General features: G+C 40.6%; 1 protein-coding gene across 2 annotated transcripts; it reads left to right on the top strand.

Annotated features, from left to right (window-relative positions):
- Positions 1 to 507: 507 nt before the first annotated feature.
- TAF5 (TATA-box binding protein associated factor 5) lies at positions 508 to 23,933 on the top strand. Of its 2 annotated transcripts, XR_012646199.1 has the most exons (12): positions 508 to 1,027; positions 2,920 to 3,157; positions 4,881 to 5,196; positions 6,021 to 6,184; positions 7,745 to 7,880; positions 8,716 to 8,836; positions 12,214 to 12,343; positions 17,568 to 17,732; positions 18,409 to 18,586; positions 19,503 to 19,680; positions 22,236 to 22,556; positions 23,175 to 23,933. XR_012646199.1 is itself a non-coding variant. In XM_074999232.1 (11 exons), the coding sequence occupies exons 1-11, from the start codon at positions 508 to 510 to the stop codon at positions 22,451 to 22,453; spliced, it is 2,364 nt and encodes a 787-aa protein (XP_074855333.1). In that variant the 3' UTR covers positions 22,454 to 23,933. The 2 variants fall into 2 exon arrangements, 1 of the variants encoding a protein (XP_074855333.1); XM_074999232.1 differs by having other exon boundaries at positions 22,236 to 23,933.
- The last annotated feature ends 514 nt before the right edge of the window (positions 23,934 to 24,447 follow it).

The following is a 24,447-nucleotide window of genomic DNA, read 5'->3' as shown; positions in this document are numbered from 1 at the left end:
GCTTTCAAGCATACACTGAGCACTTCAGTTATGGGCGAAGTACTTAACGAGTGAACATGGGGTGACAAAAGTCAGGACAACATCAGCAGAGGAACAAATACTGCTATGTCTTAACACATAGTGTAAGCACTAATAGTGACTGATAAAAGAAATGGGAGTGGAAGGAAAGAAAAGAGACTCCCACTCAAGAAAGTCAGTGCTGATTTGGTCCAGACCCTGAAATTTCTGAAGCTGGTCAAATTATATAATTCAGGCTTCAGAGAGTGGCAAAGATCTACTATCATGGGTCAATCTGTAGACTCCAGAAGGCCCTAGAGACGAGACGAGGCGAGGCAAAGAAAAACTAGTTGGGCATCTCTTTCTGCTGAACAGGGCATGATACCTCCCTGCCCTAGATCAATACCTGGCGTGTCGCAAAAGGTGCTGAGCTCCCGACCGTTTTGCCCTCAGTGTCGCAAACACATAGGCGCTTGACGGCTGCCGGGCAGCGCGGGGCCGTTGCCCAAGATGGCGGCTCTGTCTGAGGAGCCGGCTGAAGTGGTGGTGAAGCCGGACCCGGATGGCGGTGTCCCGCCGCAGTCTTCTCCGGCTCCCCCACCCGCCGCTCCCCCCACCACGGCGCCGGCGGAGGGGGAGGCGGCGGCGGCGGCGGCGGCGGCGGCGGCGAGCACAGGGGAGGCCGCTCCCGCCAAGCCGCCCCCCCCGGGTCCGGCCGCCTCCCCCGCTCCCACGGACCGTCAGACCCTCCTGGCCGTGCTCCAGTTCCTGCGTCGCAACAACCTCCGCGATTCTGAGGACATCCTGCGCCGGGAGGCACGGCTGCTGGGGGAGGATTTGGCCGCGGGTACCCTCAGCCCCTCGGGAGCCGGTGCTCAGGGGACCCCCGGTGGGGAGACAGAGGCTGCCGGGGGCGAGGCGCTGCTCAGCAGGGTCGCCGCCGGTTCTGGCACGGCAGGAGGGAGCGTCGCTGCTGGCGCCTCTGCGACACCCGGGGGCGCCCCTGTAGTCGCAGCACCGCCAGGAAAAGGTGAGAACCTGGTCGGGGGGAAGGGACAGGTGGAAAGCAAGTGATTGAGGGCCGGTAGGGAGCCTCAGAGAGGGCTTGCCTGGATGGGGTGTCATCTTCTTTGGTCCTACTGCGTAAATGAGGGGTCACCCACCATCGGTTCGCCTGACCACACTGGAAGAGTTACTAAGGGTGAGGACATCTGCAGTTGGTGGGGGCAGCTGATTGAGAGGCATCAAGAGGGGTAAGGAAAATTCCTAGTGAGACAGAAGGGATGGTAACAGAGAGGGTTTTATGCGCTCTGACTTTTAGGCTGTTATCATCTATGAAGATAGTTATGGAATAAAACTGATAATTCTTAACAGAGCTGTTTTGTGAGCTAGCTTTACAGAATACTAAAAGCACACTGAGATTTTTAGCACCAACCTATGGGTTGTGTTGTGGTGATCATGTTACAGTCTGAAAGTGTTCAGGTACTGTGATGATAGGTACTTAGACCATGCACTGAAGCAAATGTTTTGAAAGGATGACTGTCTTGGAAGATACCACCCATGGTGTAAGTGGTGAACAAAAGCAAGCGAACAAAAGTCATTATTATCAGAAGATTGTTCAGTGGTCTGTGTGAACTGTCTGTTTTTTGGAGCCTCCAGGTTGCCTCAGTCAAAAACTAGGTTCATTGTAATTCACTTACTGAGGTTTTGATGCATGTGTGCGTGTGGATGCTCAATTTATTTGGATGTAACTTCAGTTGGTTTTTTACCAACTTAAGTTATTCTATAACTTATATATTAATGTAATGTATTATAATAAAAATATAGTTATACTGCATAACTTATATAAGTTATAACATAAGAAATTAGTGTGATATTTATTTCTGAAATTGGTTAGCTTTATGGCCAGTAGTCACCTCTTGTGGGAGTAAGTTCTATTGCCCATGTCCTGTGCTGGTTTTGGTCTCCTGCGTTGAAAATTTTTTCCCTATTTACTTAAAGACTAACAGTATTTATTAGGTGATGAACTTTCATGGGACAGACCCACTTCTTCAGCTCTCTGAAGAAGTGGGTCTGTCCCATCAAAGCTCATCACCTAATAAATAATATTTTTAGTCTTTAAGGTGCTACAGAATTGCCTTTTTTGGTTTGTGAAGACACAGACTAACATGGCTATCTCTCTCAGACTATTCCCGATTAATGAAAGTTTAAAGTTGTCATTGGAGGTCCCGGTTATGGAGGGAGAATAGATTTGTTGGGTAGCATTGGCCAGTTTCCTGGAGAATTTGGGTTATCACAGAAGAGATCTTGAACAGGAGTCTGAATGGTGATCCAATATAGAAAGAGAAGCTGTGCTGTGTCACAGTAATACTAGAAGTAGAACACACACACACCACACACACAATCACAATCACAATCACAATGAAGGAAAGAGGATTTTTAACTTTTCCGTGTTTCTCTTTTTCCTTTACAAAACAGGAAGAATACTTCCTTTTGTCTAAATGTTTTCAATAACACCAGTGAAGAAAGCTTATTTTTCTGTTATTAATGACTTTTTCTGTAGAAACATTTTTATTAGAATTAATTTTATTATTATTAGTTTTTGATAAATGCTAATTTAAATGGAACCAAGTAGCAAATGAAGCACAAAAGTGGAGCAGAAGTTGATAGTAAGAACTGGAAATTGAGTTTATGATTCACGTGATATCTTTCATCTCAAATTTAAACATAGTGAACTTCAGTGATTTGAACGTTGATACAGTTATCTGGAAAATTTCTGTAAATGGCCATACAGTACTTCGCTACCCATTCTGAGCTCTCACTGTTCACTTCAGTTACACGGCAAGCATTAGCCAATGATATATTTGCATGCACTTTCTTTCATGTATACAAACCTTTTTGTGTATATTGATACATTTTCAGTTGGAGGAGTACCTGTAGAAGATCAGCCAGATGTGAGTGCAGTGTTGTCTGCCTACAACCAGCAGGGGGATCCAGCTCTATATGAAGAATACTACAGTGGACTGAAGCACTTCATTGAGTGTGCCCTAGACTGTCATCGTGCTGAATTATCCCAGTTGTTTTACCCTCTCTTTGTGCATATGTATTTGGAATTGGTTTACAATCAGCATGAGAATGAAGCAAAGTCTTTCTTTGAAAAGTAATATGTTTACATTAATATATTTGCATCCTTTTTATGTTGTCATTTATTGTGGTTAAATCTGTTAGCACAGTTTTTTACGTTTTAATGTATTTTTTAAAACAGTGGTGTCAAAAAGAAATTTAAATATTGTGGGGTGTCTCACCCCCAAAAAGCCAGGCATTGACCTCTGAATCAGGCACCCCTGCAAACTGCTGGTGACTCACCGGACCAGCCCCAAGCTGAGCTGCCCAGTCCCACAGCCCTGAACAAGCTGCAGGAGGAGCTGCCGCCTCTGCTGCCACCACACACTTCTACCACCAAGTGGTGGAGCATGTGCATAGAGGGGTGGAATGCACTCCACCTGTGCGTCTCAAAGGAGCTGGTTTGCAACACCATGTTGTCCAGTTCATAGAATCATAGAATACTAGGACTGAAAGGGATCTCAAGAGGTCATTGAGTCCAGCCCCCTGCCCTCATGGCAGGACCAAGTACTGTCTAGACCATCTCTGTTAGACATTTATCTAACCTGTTCTTAAATATCTCCAACAACAATGTATTGGACACTGCGGTTTTAAAAGATGAAAAGGAAATTGAAGAGAGGAAAAGACTTAGTAGGTGTGGCATTATATAATGTTGCAAACTGTCTTGTACAATTTATGTTTTAATCCCAGTTGTAGCATAGGGGGACACACAAAAAATTCTTGCACTAGAAAGTTATACAAGTTTTGAATCATCTTTACAGTAGGCTAGCAGTGGTCATGCATCCTCTCCAGAACTCAGATTGGCTAATGGAGGGTCACAAAATATATGCTTCCTATTTTGGGGAAGACTGTTCAGTACCATTTGGCTAAAGTATATCCAGATGCCACGGTAGTGGGTTTATTATAAATACCTACACTGATATAGCTAATGTTGCAAGCAACTTAAAATGAAGTCATATGTCTTGTTTTCTGTGTACAAAATAATTTTAACCTATAACATTGTAAATATATTTTTAAAATTATAAATTACATAGTAACTCCTCATTGAAAACTAGTCACATGTAGACTTTTATATTTTAATAATCTATTTTTGTAAATTTCCAAATATTCTTAAATTTCTCTTAAGGTCTAAAACATGATTGAATTTGTCCGTTACTTGCTCCACTCCACTGTAGCCCCTCTTTGGAGCTAGATCAGCCCTGAAATATTTCAGCCCAAAGGGACGGGGTATATTTTTCCGGATATTTATCAATAAGTATTCCTTTGCAAACTTAATTATGGCAATCACAGTCACAAATTGTATAGTGTGCTCTTAGTAAATATATAAAGCAGAGTAGTAATCGAATAATACAACTGAATAGTTCAGTTTACCAAACAGTTGAGATGCTCATCATTTGTGGTCACTAAAGATCCTCTGGCACTTTTTCTTGTGGTGGTAGTGTTAGTCGCAGTGACATTACCAAAAATACAGATGGTAGCATTTTGCCTACTTGTAAGTCTCACTGCAGTTTCATTAGATATGTATTCTTTACTTCCTGTTGTAAACTGCTGGGTGCTGTTACTTCATGCTGTAAATAGCTGCTGCACTCCATTCCAGAGGTAGTTTTACTTCAGATTATCATGTATATATTATCCTATAAATTTGTAAAATGCATTGGGATGCTTGATGATGTACAGAAGTGTATTATTATTTTCTGTCAAGATGTAATAATGCATACTTAATACGTTTTTAATGTCTCTTTAAAACCATATTTTAATAGATTTCATGGAGATCAAGAGTGCTATTATCAGGACGACCTGCGTGTATTATCTAGTTTAACCAAAAAGGAGCACATGAAAGGGAATGAGACCATGCTAGATTTCCGAACAAGCAAGTTTGTCCTGCGCATTTCTCGTGACTCTTATCAACTCTTGAAGAGACACCTTCAGGAAAAACAGAACAATCAGATCTGGAACATTGTTCAGGAGCATCTCTACATTGATATTTTTGATGGAATGCCTCGCAGTAAACAACAGATAGATGCTATGGTGGGAAGCTTGGCAGGGGAGGCTAAACGTGAGGCTAATAAAGCAAAGGTATGAGGCAAATCCTGTTAATGCCTATTAATAACCAGTTGTAAGAAGTAGAGTAGCTTGAAACGGATATACTTGTTGTATTTATATAAACAGAACTTGGATTCAGAGTCCTGGCGGCTCACTTGAGGTAATGGCAGAGCATGGTGAATTTGGCTGGCAGCACATTCTTTGCCATCGTACCATTGGAAGAGTCAGTCTTGTTGAGTGGACAGAACATAGGGCTGCCTCATGAATTCTTATGCTGGCTTTGCCACCAGCTGTGTGTGTGTGTTTTAAACCATAAGAATGGCATACTGGGTCAGATCAAAGGTCCAGCTAACCCAGTATCCTGTCTTCCAATGGTGGCTAATGCCAAGTGTCTCATGAGGAATGGACAGAACAGGTAATCAAGTGATCCATCCCCAGTCATCGCTTCCCAGCTTCTGGCAAGCAGAAGCTAGAAACACCATCTCTGCCCATCCTTGCTATTAGCTATTGATGGACCGATCCTCCATGAACTTACCCAATATTTTTTGAACTCTGTTATTGTCTTGGCTTTCACAGCATCCACTGGCAAGGTCACAAAAAGGAATGTATGGTGCTCAGCATTTCTCGGGGCCAGTTGCCTCGTAGTAAGATAATTAAAGGTAGCACATAAAGTGTCACAAATTGTTTAATCAGAAGTGAAGTTACATCTTGTTGTCATCTTAGATTCAAAGAGGCTAGATATTGGTCATTAATTTGCTGTTACTTAAAGGTTCCATCTGAGGATTGTTTTTCATTGAGAAAAATAATGCAAAGATTTTTTTGTTACATGACTGTTCCATGACTCTCTTGGGTTGCAGGTTTTCTTTGGCTTATTAAAAGAACCAGAGATTGAAGTACCTTTGGATGATGAAGATGAAGAAGGGGAGAATGAGGAAGGAAAACCAAAGAAGAAAAAACCTAAAAGAGAGAGCATGGGATCAAAAAGTAAAAAACAAGACCCTAATGCTCCCCCACAAAACAGGTAACTTAGAAATAGGCAAGAATAGCTGATAAATCTAGTCTATTACCTGTCAATTCTTGATTGCTCCCAACATTGTTTTTTAGTGTTTTCTTCAGACTAGTTCCAGATGGACTTACCACTGAGGCTTCCATCATTTCCCTTGGGATATTTATTCCACATCTCAAAAGACCTCACCATTGGGAAGCTTTCTAAGTTTTTAATACAAAATTTTCCCTATTAAAGGTTTGTTCCATTACCTGTAGCCTCTTCAGATGACTTTAAGCAATACCTCACCCTCCTTCTTGTTTACGTTCTTCAATTTACCCTCCTTACTTGTAGGCTGACAGAAGTCAAAGCCAGAAAGGACCATCATGATCATCTAGTCTGACCTGCATGTTGCAGGTCACTGAATCTTGCCCACTCACTCCTGTAGTAAGCCCATAACTTTGGCTAAGTTAATGAAGTCCTCAAATCTTGAGTGGAAGACTTAAAGTTACACAGAATCTGCCATTTACTCTAATTGAAATCAGGGAATGGCTCATGTCCTATGCTGTGAGTTAGCAGAAAAACTCCAAGGATCTCTGGGGGAAAATTCCTTCCCAGCCACAAATGTGTTAAGTTAGGCCCTAAACAGGAGGGTGAAACCCAGCAGCCTGACAGAGAATTCTGTGTAGTAACAGAAATCTTTCTGTATCTCATACGCTTCACCTACCACTGGAGGTGTTTACTAATAGCAGTTGTGGGTGAGCCATATGCCATCGTAGATAATCTCATAACATACTGTCTATTATCTTATTTAGATCAGTCTTTAAAAAAAATTAGTATTTTTCCCACTGCAGTCCTATTGGAAAGCTGTTCCAGAGTATAACTTCTCTAATAGTTAGAAATCAGTGTAATTTCAAACCTAAACTTGTTGTTGGTCAGTTTATGTCCATTTGTTCGTGTGTCAGCAGTATCCCTTACCTTAAATAGTTTGTCTTCTGCTCTTGGTGTTTATTCCTCTGATTTATTCATCGTAGCAGTCATATTCTGTCTGCCTTTGTTTTGTTAGGCTAAACACACAAAGATGTTAACTCTCCTATTGTAAGGTTGTTTCTCTGTTCTGCTGATCATCCTAATAGCCCTTCTCTGCACGTATTCCACATTTGAATTCATCTTTCTGAAACCAGGGACACCACAGTTGTATAAAGTATTCCAGATGAGGTATCACCAGTGCCTACTGTCATAGTGATAACACTTCCCTATCTCTGCCAGCAATATTTTGCCTAATGCACTGTAGAATTACATTAGCCTTTTTTCATGTCTGTGTCACATTACCATTATATTATGATAGAGCTAGGTGTATTCAAACTCACGGATCTCTGCTTTATAGTTCTGTTTAAACTACAGGTATTTAATTCTTTTAATCTTTTCACATCAGTCAGTTCCTCCAGACCTCCTTTTTATTGGTAACATTCTCCTGTCATCCCTTCTAATGCTGAGGTGCCTGGGCCTTTTTGTTCCTTCAGAGGAGGGTTCCGTATACATTTAAGTCGCAATACTAAGGCATTGCTGCTTCATACGATAACTTTCTTCTTATAGAATTCCTCTTCCTGAACTGAAAGACTCTGACAAGTTGGATAAAATAATGAACATGAAGGAAGCCACAAAACGTGTGCGTCTTGGTCCAGAATATTTGCCTTCTATCTGTTTCTACACATTCCTTAATGCCTACCAGGTCAGCAAGGGCAACTTGGGTGGCATGAAAAAGGGAGGGATAAGTGGCAGAAACCACAAAATATCTGAGATAAGGAAAAAAGCCATATTATAGTTCTGCAAAGAGAATTCAAACCTTGAGTTTGGTACTGTGACTGAATCAAATATTAAGTAGACATTTTGCTGTCTAGTAAAGATTCTTCTCAGTTAATATTGAGACTGTAAACATAAACTTAAGTATCTGAGGCTCAACTTGTGTACCATACTGACCGTGCTGAGAAGTCTTTTGAATAGATTTGATTAGATTTACTGAGAAGAAATAAGCTGTACATGTTGTTATAGCAGAAAATTATTAGTTGAAATAAGCAATTTTCTAGCTCATTTTGATTAAGTATAATGCAATTGAAAGTTGAGATTTAAAACTATATAAAGGGAAGCTCTGTTTAAATGCTTCCTTAGATTATCTTAGTACTACACTTTTGTTTGGGCATTTCTACATTCCTTCTCTTCCCCACCCCCCCACACTTTGGTTGAGGTGTGGGAGTTTTCTGAGAAGAGCGGGTGATCATGAATTCTGCAGATACTTTGTAGTACAGTGCTGGGGAATAGCACTGCTATGGCTTATTAAATGGGTGTCTCTCTCTAATATCTTTGTTAAATGGCCTAACTATTAGATATAGTTATAGTTCTATATACCTGTATTTTTGTGCAGTCTTCTTGAAATAATTCCCATAGTTTATGCAGAACTAAGGTAATTAATAGTTTAACATTAATGGCAGGATTGTCTAATGCATGTATTTGATTATATGCCTCCTCCACCATCAAAGCTTAACATAAAGTAACTGTTTTGTGTACAGGGTCTTACTGCTGTAGATACCACTGATGACTCTAGCATGATTGTAGGCGGTTTTGCTGACTCCACTGTGAGAGTATGGTCTGTGACACCAAAAAAACTACGCAGTGTGAAATCAGCAGCAGGTAATGAAGACAGTAAGACATACTTAAGCATTAATTCTGATAGTTTTATGCAATCTGTCAGAAATTATGCTGTAGTAGCTTAAATGGCTGGAAGTGGTCAAGAGCCTGTGAACTTCAACTTTTAAAGTGGATAACATGTATATAATATTTAAATGTAGACTGTGCTTCATATATACAAGACACAGAATCCGGACAACTTCTTTCCCAAAGCATTTACAATCGAAGAAACTCATAGAATAGATAAGATGCGCTAAGAAGCTGAGAGGGAATATAGCTTTGTTTATGGTCCTGATTCAGGAAGGTACTGAAGCACATGCTTACATAACTTGCTGAATAATATGGTGATACACTAAAGCCAACATGGCTTTTTCAGAAAAAAATTGGTACCAAAAACCTAATGCTGCGGTGGGATAACCTATGGCCTGCAGATGCCCAGGTGCCCCTCTCCCCCAGACACCTCTTGTACACCAGGCACTGGAGGCCAGCACTTCCTTGCTCCTCCCCAGCCATCCCAGCACCTTCAGATCATGCGACTCTCCTGATTTGTGCCCCATCTGCACTCCTCCCCGCTTCCTCCCAGAGCTGGAATGCTACAAATCAACTGTTCATGGTGCTCCAGTTCTGGGAGGGGGAATGGAATGCGAATCAGGTGATCGGCATGCTCTGAATGTTCTGGGAGGGGGTGGGAGGTAGAGTTAAGCGAGGGCTCTGTTTCCCCAGTGCATGAGAGGCACATGAGGGAGGAGGCCCTGCAGGTGGAACCCTAGTGGGGCTGTGGGCTGCTGAAGGAGGAGTGCTCATGTGGTCCACTCACTATAGGTATTTGCCTGCCCCAGACCTAATGTCTTCCTTTGGTGGGGTTACCAGTCTGGTGGATGAGGAAAGCAGTAGACACGATATAGCTTGAATTTAGTAAGGCTTTTGACAATCCCACCAGACATTTTCATAAGCAATCTAAGGAAATACGGTCTAAATGAAATTACTAAAAGTGACTATACAACTAGTTGAAAAACAGTACTCAGTAGTGTGTGTGGTTTGCTGTTACTTGATATGATCTGTCAATTTAAGATCTCACAAGGGTCTGTCATTGGTTTGATATTAGTCAATATTTTCTAAGGGCTGTCAATTTCAGTTATTGCCTGTGATTAACTGACAGAAAAATTAACATGTTAATATTTTAAATGTGTTAATCATTAAGCCTGTGGGTGAGGCAGAGTGGGAGGCATCAACAGTGGCAAGCTGAAGCAGCCCTAGCCCATAGCTCCAATGGCAGCATGAGTGTGTGGAGGAAAGGGACAACATGAAACCCAATGCACCCCCAGCCGAATCTATATTTGAAAATGTTGAAAAACCCCAACAATATTTAAGGAAATGGTATTCTGTTATTGTTTAACAGTATGATTAAATTTGCAGTTAATCAAGAGTACAGTTTTTAATCCCTTGAGAACCCTAATTATTTTAATCAACAACTTGGATGGTGGAATAGAGTACAGATTTAAAATTTGCAGATGCTAGCTGGAAAAGGTTTCTCCTTGGAGGACAGGATTAGAGTTCAAAATGATCTTGATAAAATGGAGGAGAATTGATCTGAAATAAAGATGAAATTCATTGAAATGAGGCAGAGTACTACATTGTTAACTCGTTCTTTCTCTGCTATCTAAAATACACAGGTTCACAGCCAGACTCTTTAGCTGAAGATATATTTGTCACAAAGTGCCATAGGCTAGGGTTAAAAGCAAACGCACACCCACATTCAGATGCTCATGTTAAATGCAGTATTACAAAGTTATGCCCTATATACTATGTAAACATTTTTTCTGCCTAGTACTAAGATTAGTTTGATAACCCAGTCATTTATGTGATCCAGTTCCTCTCTGACTGTTCTCTTACCTTGCTAGACAAACAGGCATCATTTCATGTGTCCCAACATCTGAAAAATACATTCTGTATATTATGTCCTACACACCTAAGAAAGGTATGAACAAATTGGCGATAGGCCAGAGATGAGCAATGAAAATAAGGGGGTTAAACCTGACCGATAAAGAAAGGTTGAAAGAATTATTTAGTTTAGAGAAGAAGGACATGATAGGATTCAGATACATAAAAGGTTATTCTAAAAAGAACAGTGATCAGTTATTCTCCATGTTCACTATGATTAGGACAAGAAGTAATTGACTTAATTTGAAGTAAGGGATAGTTAAATTAGATTTTAAATTATTCCTAAGGATAAGGACCATTAAGCACTGGATCTGGTTGTGCAGGTGCGTTCCCTATTAGTTGGGTGGAGGTTAAGAACAGATTAGTCAAACACCAATTATGCAGGGTCTAGGTATATTTAAACCTGATCTGGAGTGTGGGGATGGACCAGATGACTTCTTGATATACCTTTCAGCTCTATATTCATATGAATCATACGCTAAATTTGGATAGCTTGCAAACGATATTAAAATCACGTTTTGTGCACTCCAGAAAGCTTTTTTTGGGTAGATTTTGGTGTTGATAGTTTTGCAGAGGCGTGGAGCACCAAAGAAAGATTTCTTATCTGTGTTGTTTAAGTAGTGAGAGCAGTGAAGTCTGTTGGTGACTTACTGACTGAAAACTAACTACTTATGTTGGGAATGTGTTATTTTAAATTAAAATATATTGAAATCTAAAAATGCGTGACAAGTAGTTTAAAGCTTTCTAGGGAGAGATGTAGAAATCTAGGTCCTTCGACATGGTATCAGTCTTTCAAGATAATTAGAGACTGATATGGTGAATGAATCAGAAGTGGCATATCTGAGGGTTAAACTAATCCTAGATGCACTTGGTGAAGGATACCAAAAAGAGTGGTTATCTGGAAATAAGTCTTTCAACAACTCTAAAATATCAACTGAAAATGTGTGTGTAGTATAATACCCCATCCAGGAACATATGCTCAAGTTCTGAATATAAATGTTTATCTACAGCATTTTTTCTGATTGTTTATGATAGGGTAACATAACACAAATTCAGAGGTGAAGGACCTGTGGTCTTTAGCTCCATCAAAGCTGCAACCTAAAGATTCTCGCTTGAATCATCTTAATCACTATTTCCTTCACAACAGTTCTCAAAATATCTAAGTTTGTACGCTATGTAACTTTGAGTCTAAAACCAAAACCTACTCTAGTTTAAATATCCTATCTGTTTTGGAGCTGGGGTTAATATTTACATAGACAACTAATATTCAAGAAAGATCTTTTGTCCACTTTATACTTTCAGTGAGTACCAAGAAAGACTGTATAGTCTGCTTAAATTATACATTAATTTTTGTATACATGTAAGCATTCTCAACTATTGGCAGCCAGTGTGGATGAAATATATGTGTGTTGTAACTGGGAACTTCTCAAATTTTACAGAACTCGGTCTCATAGACAAAGAATCAGATGATGTCTTGGAGAGGATCATGGATGAGAAAACAGCAAGTGAATTGAAGATTTTATATGGTCACAGTGGACCTGTCTATGGTACCAGCTTCAGTCCTGATAGGTAAAATATGTTTTAGAAATTCTCTAGAGTAATGCTTTTTAAGAGCTAATGAAATATTAGTTGCTATAAACATGTTCTTCAGCTTTTTGCTGTAAGTTGGGACCATACTTGCAGATGCAGTTCATAATGATACCATTGTGTGTGAGTTTTGAGGTCTGATCTTACGAAGTTCAGAGACTCTGTTGGGAGATGCTATGTATTTTTATCTCCTTTGAGTCAGAGAGTGTGAGGGTGCTCAGCTCTTTACAGCTTCAGGACTTATGATAGCTAATTATACAATCTTATCTGAAAGTCATATCTTTAGTTGTTTTAACTGAATATGTAAGTAGTAAAGAGGAGAAATATTATGGCAGCATTTATTTCCGTTACTGGAATGAAAAACGTATTTTTTTCTAATGTCCACACACATATCTCTCACTATTGCTAGTTTGCCTCTAACCTTTCTTCTCTTAATGCATGCCAGTTGTAGTCTTACGAAGAAGGCATTTTTAAAAGTGTGCAATTATGAAGATTGTTGTGGTGGTTTATTAGGAACTGGTTTAAAACACTAATTTATTCTGTTTCTTAGGTAAGCACACACTGAAATGTCTGGTAGTAACATGGTAAGCAGCCCTGTCCAAGAAGCAAACCACCAAGAAATCAAATATAAAGGAGGGTTCTCTTGGAAAAGTTGAGTTATGCTGAAGTAAAATAAGGCATAGACATGGCATGTATTGTCTGTGCCCATGATGTTTCAAAATAAGGAGCATGTATTATGTAATATAAAATAAGAAAATGACAGTGGCAACTGGCAATTCTAAATTTCTCTTACTGCAGCTTTCTGTACTGCGTACCTGAGTAATAGATTCTAAACCATAGTTAACTAATTAAACAGGCAATAAGGATTAGCTAAGATACTTTTTTTCTCTATCAACATTCAGCACAGCAAACAGCTTGGGAATTTCCTTGTCAAATCACACAGGTTGAATCTCTCTAGACAGAATCACAGGGTTGGAAGAGACCTCAGGAGGTCATCTAGTCCAGCCCCCTGCTGCAAGCAGGATCAACCCCCTCTAAGTCATCACAGCCAGGACCTTGTCGAGCTGGGACTTAGCTCAAGGGATGGAGAATCCACCGCCTCTCTAGGCAACGCATTCCAATGCTTCACCATCCTCCTGGTGAAGTATTTTTTCCTATTATCTAACCTACACCTCTCCCTCTTCAACTTCAGCCATTTACTCCTTGTTCTGCCATCTGACACCATGGAGAACAGTTTCTCACCCTCCTCTTTAGAGCTCCCCTTCAGGAAGTTGAGGGCTGCTGTTAAATCACCCTTAAGTCTTCTCTTTTGTAAACTAAACAAGCCCAAATCCCTCAGCCTATCCTCATAGGTCTTGTGCTCCAGCACCTTAATCATTTTTGTTGCCCTCTGCTGAACCTGCTCCAGCAAATCCACATCCTTTTTATACCGGGGGGGCCCAAAACTGGACACACTATTCAAGATGTGGCCTCACCAGTGCCGAATAGAGGGGAATAACTACTTCTCTAGATCTGCTTGAAATGCTCCTCCTAACGCACCCTATTATGCCATTATCCTTCTTGGCTACAAGGGCACACTGTTTACTCATATCTAGCCTTTCATCCACCATAACCCCTAGGTCCCTTTCCATCGTACTGCTGCTGAGCCAGTCGGTCCCTCGCCTGTAACAATGCTTGGTATTCTTCCGCCCCAGGTGCAGGACTCCACACTTCTTCTTGTTGAACTGCATCAGATTTCTTTTGGCCCAGTCTTCCAATTTATCCAGGTCACTCTGGATTCTCTCTGTACCCTCCAACGTATCTACCTCTACCCCTAGTTTTGTGTCATCGCAAACTTGCTGAGAGTGCAATCCAGTCCCTCATCCAGGTCATTAATAAAGATGTTGAAAAACACTGTCCCCAGAAGCGAGCTTTGCGGCACTCTGCTTGAAACTGGTCGCCATCCAGATATTGAGCTATTGACCATTACCTGTTGGGCCTGACCCTCAAGCCAGCTTTCTTTCCATCTTATAGTCCAAAGATCCAATCCATATTTTCTTAACTTATGGACAGGAATGTTGTGGGAGACTGTATCAAAAGCCTTGCTGAAGTCAAGGTGTATCACAGCCACTGACTTCCCCATGTCCAGAGAGTTTGTTCCCTCATCATAGAAGCTAATTGGGTTGGTCAGGCAGGACTTGCCCCTGGTGAATCCATGTTGGATACTTTTGATCACTTTCCCCTCTTCCATGTGCTCCAAAATGGATTCCCTGAGGATTCCCTCCATTATTTTCCCAGGGATTGAGGTAAGGCTGACCGGTCTATAGTTCCCTGGATTGTCCTTCTTTCCTTTTTTAAAGATGGGCACTACATTTGCCTTTTTCCAGTCATCCGGGATCTCTCCTGATCACCAAGAGTCTTCAAGGATAATGGCCAAAGGTTCAGCAATGACCTCTGCCAATTCCCTTAGTATCCTCAGGTGCATTAAATCCAGACCCATGGACTTGTGAACATCTAGTTTTTCCATATAGCTCAGAACTTGTTCCTTCCCTAGAGATGGCTGCCCTCCACCTTCCCATACTTCATTGTATAGGACTGTCATGTGGAAGTTGACTTTGTTTGTGAAGACTGAGACAAAAAAAGCATTGAGTACTTCAGCTTTTCCTGCATCATCTGTCACTAGGTTACCTCCCTCGTGCAGTAACGGCCCCACACCTTCTCTGATAACCCGTTTATTGTTAACATGCCTGTAGAAACCCTTCTTGTTACTCTTCACATCTCTTGCCAGCTGCAGTTCCAATTTGTGTTTTCGCTTTCCTGAGTACTGCCTGGCATTCTGCAGCCATTTGTTTATACTCTTCTTTAGTCAACTGTCCCCATTTCCATTTCTTGTGTGCATTCTTTTTGAATTTAATCTGACTAAGGATTTTTCCGTTAAGCCAAGCTGGTTGCTTACCATGTTTGCATTTCTTACTATGCAGTGGGATGCTTTGTTCCTGGGCCTTCAGTGAGACTTTTTTAAAATACTGCCATTTTTCTTCAACTCTTTTCACCTTCATCTTTGTTTCCCAAGGGATCCTGCTCATCCGTTCTCTCAGGGAGTTGAAGTCTGCTCTCCTGAAATCAAGGGCCTGTATGTTACTGCTCACCTTTCTTCCTTTTGTCCAGATCCTGAAATCTATGATCTCATAGTTGCTGCAGCCCAGGTTTCCTCCCACTTCTCTTTCTTCTACTAGTTCTTCCCTTTTTGTGAGCAGCAGGTCAAGTTGCGCATGGCCCCTGGTCGGTTCCTTCGGCAGTTGTACCAAGAAGTTATCCCTAACATTCTCCAAAAACTTCCTGGATTGTCTGTGTGCTGATGTATTGGTCTCCCAACAAATGTCCGGATAATAAAAGTATCCCATGAGAACCAGGGCCTGTGATTTGGAAGCTTCACTTAGCTGCTTGAAGAAAGCCTCATCTATCTCATCTCCCTGATCTGGCGGTCTATAGCAGACACCAACTACAACATCACCTGTGACTTCCGCCTCTAAGCTTAACCCAAAGACACTCAACTGGATTTTCTCCTTCCTCATACTGGAGCTCTGAGCAATCATACTGCTCCCTCACATAGAGCGCAGCTCCTCCTCCTTCTCTCCCCCGTCTGTCCTTCCTAAACAGTTTATAACCTTCCATGACTGTGCTCCAGTTATGCGAATCGTCCCACCAAGTCTCTGTTATTCTAACCACCTCATACTTATTTGACTGTGCCAGGGCCTCTGATTCTTCCTGTTTGTTCCCCAGGCTTCTGGCATTTGTGTACGAGCATCTTAGAGAAGTGGCTGATTGGCCCACATTCTCCTCTTCACCCAGGAAACCCACTGAGTTGTTCCCTCCTCCTTCCCCACTAACCTCAGAGCATGTGTCACTTTCCCCGATGAACCTAGTTTAAAGCCCTCCTCACTAGGGTTTGGGACCTGACCTGGGCTGAACAAGAGAATTTTCTAGAACACATGAGGTCAGACAACATTACAAACACTTACACAGCTTAGTGGGTGCTTAGAAGAGATTTAGAAGTAATTTACAGCTAAATAACAGCACAGAACACTGAGAGCCAGGACTGGTGGCTGTAAACAAATTTAATGGGACCACAGAAAACTTGGCCACACCCATGATGTGGTCACCCAGTTTAATAAAATCATGCCAGATTATGAATGTTGCCGGACAAGAGAGTGCCAGATTAGAGAGGTTCAGCCTGTACTAAAAGGCATAGTCCTAAAGAATGATGTATTGCAAAGTTTTAAGTTACTAACTTGCAGGTAGTTTCTGCATCATCTTCTTGCACAGCACACTTGTCATGTTTTCTTTTTTACCCTGGCAATTAATTTCTTCAAAATATTCGCAAACAGGATCTCTCTTATGCGCAGAAGCCATGACAGATTTTCTGTGGTGAAAGCGTGGGAGGGATATAGGAAGCTGTATGTGCTGAATAATGTTTTCCCTTTTTCTTTCAGTCCAGTCCACTGTTCCTTTGTGTGCTACTTCCATCCTTTCCTGTATATGGTTTCTGTATTAAAAACGTCTTAACTTGCTCTACTGTGCGTGGCCAAGGTCCACCACCTCAAAAGCACAGAACAAAAATAAGCCTATCCATCTCGTGTCTGTCTTTGCATGTGTAACTTTTTAATTTGCTGAGATACAGAAATTGAAAGTCCAGAACTTTTAAGAAGCAAGAGCTAGTAGTTAGGTTGGATAGACTGGAGCCATTAATTCATTTTTATGAGATTGTAAGTGTATGTGTAGCATGTTTGTGATATTTAATCGTAGCTGTTACTTTTAAATGAGAATTTTTAAATTTTATTGATAATTTTTTAAAAATAAAAAAAGCTGTTTTAAATTTTGGGGAAAAAAGCCAAAATTGGATTTTTTTAAATCAATTTTTATCCACTCCTCCTATATGAAATGTCTCTGAATCCAATGAGGATTCAGATTCTACAGCAAATTCCACACAACAGCTAGTTAGAGGACAGTACGCTTGTCTCAGATACGCTATTTGTGCAGTACACTACACCAGAATATTGGGTGTACACTGCAAAAATAGTGTAAGACTATGAGTTTGTCTATGTGTACCATTCACTGACTAGCTGGTGCATGGCGTTTGCTGTAGAATGAGTCCTCATTGGATTCAGAGACAATTGATACATAAGGAGTTCAAACGTTGTATTTCTTTTCTTTTGCTCTGTAATAGGAACTACCTCTTGTCCTGTTCAGAGGATGGCACTGTCAGATTGTGGAGCCTTCAAACATTCACATGCCTCGTGGGATACAAAGGACACAACTATCCAGTGTGGGATACACAGTTCTCTCCCTATGGATATTACTTTGTATCAGGTGGACATGATAGAGTGGCTCGGTAAGAATGGGGATGCAGGAGCAGGGGAAGGAAGCTGAAATATATGGTCTGCTTCCTCTCACACCACTGTTTGTCCCTGAGGCCTGCTTCCATGCCACCTCTTTCCCCCAAAACCCAACCTCCTGCTCACTCCTCTCTGTCCCCTTTAGCCCTCTGCTTCCTACAGTTGCTCTCCCTTACAGCAAGTAAAAAGTGGGAGGGCTGTGCTTTTAAAGTAATGGGGCCATAGCCAATGTTCTCTCTAATTTCTTGCATGTGTGCAATAAATTTTATGTGCACCAAAGCTTATGCAGATGAGCAGTACAAGTAGAAACACTTGTTGCTGGCTGTGCATTATGTGGACATTCTGCTAATCAACGGGGTGATAGCATTCACTGGGGCATTCCTAAAGAGAATGGCTCCATCCCTCTGGGTAAGACATGATAATGCATATCCCTAATCCCTTCATTGTGGAGAAACTACTGCATCTCTTCCTTTGCTTTTTTTGATGGCTACAGTTAAAGCACTTCTTCTGTTTTGTTTTAGAGAAGGATTCTCTTCTCTTTTGCTAACTCCTTAAATGGGTCAAGTGGAAACATCTCTGTGTAATAGGTCCATGGTTACTACATGTAGGATTTCAAGCTTTACAAGGGGTCTCGTTTTTTTCTTTAATCTTAAACTATTCTCTTCTTTTAAGCTTGTGGGCTACAGATCACTATCAGCCTTTACGGATTTTTGCCGGCCACCTTGCTGATGTCACATGTACGCGGTTTCACCCCAATTCCAACTATATTGCCACAGGCTCGGCAGACAGGACTGTACGACTCTGGGATGTTCTGAACGGGAATTGTGTAAGAATCTTCACTGGACATAAGGTAAAGGAATTTCAAAGGCAAGATGAAAGTGCTTCACTAACAGTACATGGTCAGTGCCCTGTTGGCATATTTTATTTACATTTGTAATGCGCAGAAATGTCTGTATGTCTGACTCTAGATCAGCAGTGGACAACATAGTCTAGTGAGTGGTGTGCATGAGTGGTCCTCCTTCATCTCAGTGGGTGCAAGATGATGTAACCAAGATGGTCTCCCAGGGCTGAGTAGTTTTACTAACTTAGCACGCATACCTAAAATTTGCAGGGTGTGTCAGCTGAATCTCAGCAACACTTTGATTGGATACAAGGAGTGTGTGGCTCTCACAGTCAATGTTGTGTGCAATCAACACATCACTTCATGTGCCCTCACTTTAGTAATACCAGTAGGGAAAAAAACTATGTGGATGGAAGCCAGTGGACTCTGACTAGCCTGCATGTGGGCAACGGAATAAAAAGTCTAGTAGGCCACACATAAAAACCCCAGTGGGCTGCAGGTTGCCCATCTCTGCTCTAGACACTTTGAGTAACTTCCACTCAAAAACAAAACTCCCTCTTCATAAATATCCGTTCCCATTAAGCACAACTAAATTGTACACCACAAAAGTTAACAAATTTCAGATTATTTTGGATCAAGTGGAGAATAGGTTTCAAAACTTAGGCCTCAGAGAGAATTACCCACTTTACTTAAAAGTGAGATCCGACTTAAATGCCTTTTTGATCATAACTGTAATATGGCTCAAGAATAGAGGCAGTCTCTTTTGTAGGCAGGTTTAAGTAGTACTGTTGCAAAGCAGTTACAGTTTGCCAAACGTGTTTAATTTGGGGGCTAAGGTTTAAAATTAATACAGCTCAGTTCTTTTAAAGGTAAGTAGACTCAGCTGACTAATTTATGACTCTCGAACTGGATTCTTCTCTTATAGGGACCAATTCATTCATTGGCATTTTCTCCTAATGGAAGATTCTTGGCTACTGGAGCAACAGATGGAAGAGTGCTGCTTTGGGACATTGGCCATGGTTTGATGGTGGGAGAGCTGAAAGGGCATACTGACACAGTCTATGCACTCAGATTCAGTAGAGACGGGGAAATTTTAGCATCAGGTATGTAGCCCAGACTTTCTTTCATTGGAATAAAGTAGTCTGAACTAGAATAACAGTGTTTTTGTGTGACTGGTAGTAATCCAAATCTTTCTTCCTTCTCTTTGAGAAGGATCAGACTACTGCTTACTGACCAATACTTGCAGCTATGAAGTTATACACAAGTTTAATATCTGCGACCTTGTAAGGTAGCTTCAGAACTGAGGCACAGATGTTAATATATGCAAAGAACTATCAGAATTCTGTGGCAGACTGGAAAATAGTCTGGAATTGGTTTATAACCCTAAAACTATGCCTCTTCTAAAACTGAGCCCATGTTGAAACCAGATGATTATTTTGTATGTCAAACTGAATTTATTTTTTAAAACTATTAATAATTCAGCCGTTGCTTCAGTGAAGTTTCAAAATATTTCCTTTGCAAATAATGAGCAGGGAGTCTCCAAATAGTGATCAGCACAAAATGTGTCCAACTTTCTGAATAAGTAAAAAAGATGGTAATATTTCAAGATTAAGTTCATCTTATTCCTTACTAATGAGTGTGTATGTAAAGAGCATGAATACTCAGTGGAGTCTCTGGTTATCAGGGCTGTCCCTTTGGGTACGGTGAATCAGGCCAGCCAGTCTAGGCCCCATGCTTTTGAGTGGGCCTCACACTTTAGTGTGTGTGTCTGTTTGTCGTGTGGGGCTTGGGCTTGGTTTCTGGCAGCAGAAGCCATAGGCACCAACTCAGTGGGTGCTCCGGGGATGGAGCACCCTTTAGGTAGCCCCTTTCAATGTTTCTCCCTCCCAGCACCTACCACCCACCATGGATCAGTTGTTTTGCAGCATCAGGAGATGCTGGGGAGGAGTGGGGAGGGAGGAGGGAGCAGAGTACCCAGGGAAAGAGACAGACCTGGGCAAGAAGAGACAGGGCATTGGGGAAGAGGTGACGTGCTTGGGGCCTTGTTGGAGTCAGAAGGGAGCACCCCTTTGTTTAACAGATTAGAAACACACATTCATTTGTCCTGGGCTCTGCACCCACCTAGGGATTGCTCTGATTGTCACATTCATTTAAAACAAAAATGTAAATAGCTGGTAGTGTTACCTATGCTTAAGATTGTTTAATTTGTTCCCATATAAAACCCTGTTGCTGATAACGTGGTGAAAATGGTGGTGTTTGTAAGAATGAGATTAGGGGAAAATATGTTTAGCCAATGTTAAAATTCTTAGTTATTTCACTTAAAAGCATTAGTTCTTCTGTGATTTAGAGAAGAGCTTGGAATTTGGCTGGGAGTCGCCTTCGGCAATCCCTGTGAAAATTCACCCTAATTTTGCCAAACTATAATCCTCTGTACAATCTCAGTTTGCACATGCTCTTTAGAGATATGTAAGCAACTTGGGAGCTTTATTCTCAAAGATTCCCTCTGTGCTGAGCATGTTCTGTTCCCCAAAGTTTGTGTGTCATCAAGACTGTAGGACTTCTCCGCAATTGCTCTTCACACCTGCAAGAGGCTAGTAAGGTGCCAGTTGTGAGGAATGGGATGATGAGGAAAAGATGAAGTGCAGAGGAAATTGAAATGGAGATTGAGGGTAGAAAGGAGTGGTTAGAACGGGAACTGGAGCACAGGGAGATCAGGAGCTCTTTCTAGTCCACATTCTCTCCAGAAGTGAGAGGATAGGATTTAATTTAATATTTAATTTTTGTAACCTTAATATTCTCTTGACATAATTCTTTGATTATAATAATTAAAAATAACAAAAACAAAAAGCGTATTAGAAATGTATTACCAATTTGACTTTAGTAAGAAACTTTCTCTAGAGCAGCAGTTCCCAACCTTTTGCAGATAAGGGCCCATTTTGACAATTCAGGAAGACTTGGTGACCCAAGGCAACTCAAAAATATGAAAGGGAGGGGGCAAGCAGTGCTATAACTAGCTAAATTTGCTCCTGAGGCAAGAATATCAAATTGTGCCCCCTCATCCACCATATATTAAGCACTGTCAACCTTGATTACTATTTTTGGTTCTCTGTGCCTTAAATATTGAGTCTGTTCTGGTCTGGCTATGGTCTGAAGAAGTGGGTCTGTCCCACGAGAGCTCACCTAATAAATTGTTTTGTTAGTCTTTTTTAAAGTGCTACTTTACTGCTTTTTTGCTCTAGAGTCTGTAAAGTCATCCAACACTAGAACTGAAGCAGTTACTTCTGCTTTACTCACGAAGCTCATGTGTTGGACTGTGTTAAGACACCATCTTGCACATACTTATGCATGTACTAAACTGTACTATTGTGAGTATTCCTGTTGAAGTCAGTTTGCTTGCCACATTGGCCCTTACATTTTGAATGTTATGAACAATTCTGCAAAGGCTGAACAAGGTGAATCTTATAGTCTTACTAACTCTAATTTTATTGCCTTACCTTACAGTTCAGTTGCAGCATACCTTCCTCACTGTTTAATCTGTGGAACTATGGCTTCAGTAATTGCATAGTAGGGAATATTGCTGACTTTTAGTCTAAGTATTGCTTTTAAATATGCTCCGATAGAAAAAACTTTAAATTGTAATGCCCCACTTTCTCCCTAGGTTCAATGGATAACACAGTCCGGCTTTGGGATGCTGTCAAAGTATTTGAAGACTTAGAAACTGATGATTTTACTACAGCCACTGGACATATAAACCTGCCTGAAAACTCACAGGACTTGCTTTTGGGTACATACATGACCAAATCAACTCCAGTCATACACCTCCATTTTACTCGCAGAAACTTGCTACTAGCTTCAGGAGCATATAGTCCACAATAAACGATGAAGCTGTAAGACTGTGCAAGTCGAAGGACCTCAGAATTACTACAGTGTTTTAGACAAGGAGAAGAATCTTATGCAAATGGACAGCACTACACTCTTGGTAAGGGAAACTGTAAACTAAGATCCAAGCAATGTTTTTTGAGTTACTATGTCATACTTAGCCATAATTTGAAAAATGCTGGGAATTGACAAGATATCACAGCTTTAAGGGAAGGAATTGTTATGGTGCTCTTTTTTTTTTTTTGGTCACTTATCAGGAGAAATGGTAATGGACTCTGCTGAAAGTTAAGGGTCTCAGTACAGGTTCTTGAACAGTTTTTAAAAAGTGCTTAGTTTACTGTTGGCAAACATTTTGTCAGTCTGTGACTGGCAAAAACGATTAGATATCTGAAGAGATGATTTAGAAGAACTCATTATAACCTGTGCCGAGTAGCAAGTATTTGACTATTACCTTTTCCATGTCCTATTTGTAATAGAGGCCTCTAGTTTTACCATTTTATTGGATAGATAATGGCCTGAAAGATTTTTCAAACTTGGCTTTTGTCATCACTGCATTTTCCAGAGTGGCTAAAAAAAATCATGACTTGCAAGTTACCCAAGAAATAACAACTAAGCATCTGTCTGGGGAGAAGTGAGAAGGGTATTTGTATGCCATTTTATGATACTTAAGAGTTTGAAATTTTTTTCAATCTGCTTATGTTTTGTATGAAAAAATCAGAATCTGCAGAAGCTGGAAAATTGAGAGAAGCAAAATGAAGAAATAAAATTGAAGATATTAAAAGTTAATATTTAAATTCTATTAAAAGAAGCATTTAAGAGATTCAACCATCATCCTGTTATCTTTCATCCCATCTCTTCTTCCAATAAACATGACTGATATCTCCTGCAACTTTTTCTGCAAAATTAACAGTCCTGAGATTCTTGGTATTTCTAAGATAAAGTGGAACATTTGTTTTTAATCCCTTGTGATTTCTGTAAAAGTTTAAAGCAGAAAAAAGACACAAGCCCAATATTTCAAATCTGTTGCAGGTTACGTTGGTGGAAAGCTCTCCATTCACCATCCTCATTACTTAATTTAGGGAATTAAAGCTCACTGGCCATATATGCTTATCTAATAAAAACAAGGAAGGTAAAATTTGACATTTTTAAAACAAAATAGGAGGATACCTTCCTTCACAAAAGCAGCAGTATTCTAGCAAGTGAAGAAACATCAGTAGGGGGCTCATTTTAAAGAACATTTATTAGGGATGAAAACTTTGAGTCCCCTTTTTTAATGATCAAGTTGGTATGAGACTTGTACATCAGTTAAACCTTTTTTCAGCTGTATATAGCAGACAGATAAAGTGAAATCAATGTGACACTTGATCTGGAAGCAATTACAACTTTGATAGGTTAAAAAAAATCACTGCCACATTATGCCTTTGTATTTTGTACAGTTTTATACTTTTGATATTTTATAATAAAGACTATAAATGTTCTGTGTTTTATTGGACTGTATGTTACAGGAGGGGATTAACATGAAAGAAATTGCAATAGAAACAGGTCCGGCCATGGCAAGAAGTATGCTAGCAACCTCCCAAGAGATGAATTTAGTACGAAGAGGAATACAGTTTGTTCCTACATGATAAGCAGAAAAGTGGGGGGGAGGGGAGAGAATAAATTGGTTTTGAGTGACCAGGGGCGAGAAGGTTGAGAGGAAATGAGTGGACTAATGCAAAGTGAGTAATCTTTTCTCATTTTCCTTTTTATCGAAGATCCCTAAAATCCACTTAACCAATTCCTCACAAATCCACTCAGACTCTATCCTTTGTTTTCCCACTGAATACATTTTTCCACTCATTTTACAGAATGGTAGGAAAGCTTGAAAAGGAATGGACAGGGATACTTCCCTCCTCCCAAAAGTCATATCTTCCACACAAAACAGGTGAGCATTGTGTTTTGGTGGCAGAATTTTGGCTCATTACCATTACTTCTACAATAAGTTTTATGGA

The sequence above is a fragment of the Carettochelys insculpta genome, chromosome 7 (genome assembly GCF_033958435.1).
Source record: "Carettochelys insculpta isolate YL-2023 chromosome 7, ASM3395843v1, whole genome shotgun sequence".
Taxonomy (NCBI): domain Eukaryota; kingdom Metazoa; phylum Chordata; order Testudines; family Carettochelyidae; genus Carettochelys; species Carettochelys insculpta.
This window is presented reverse-complemented; position numbering and strand designations above follow the sequence as displayed.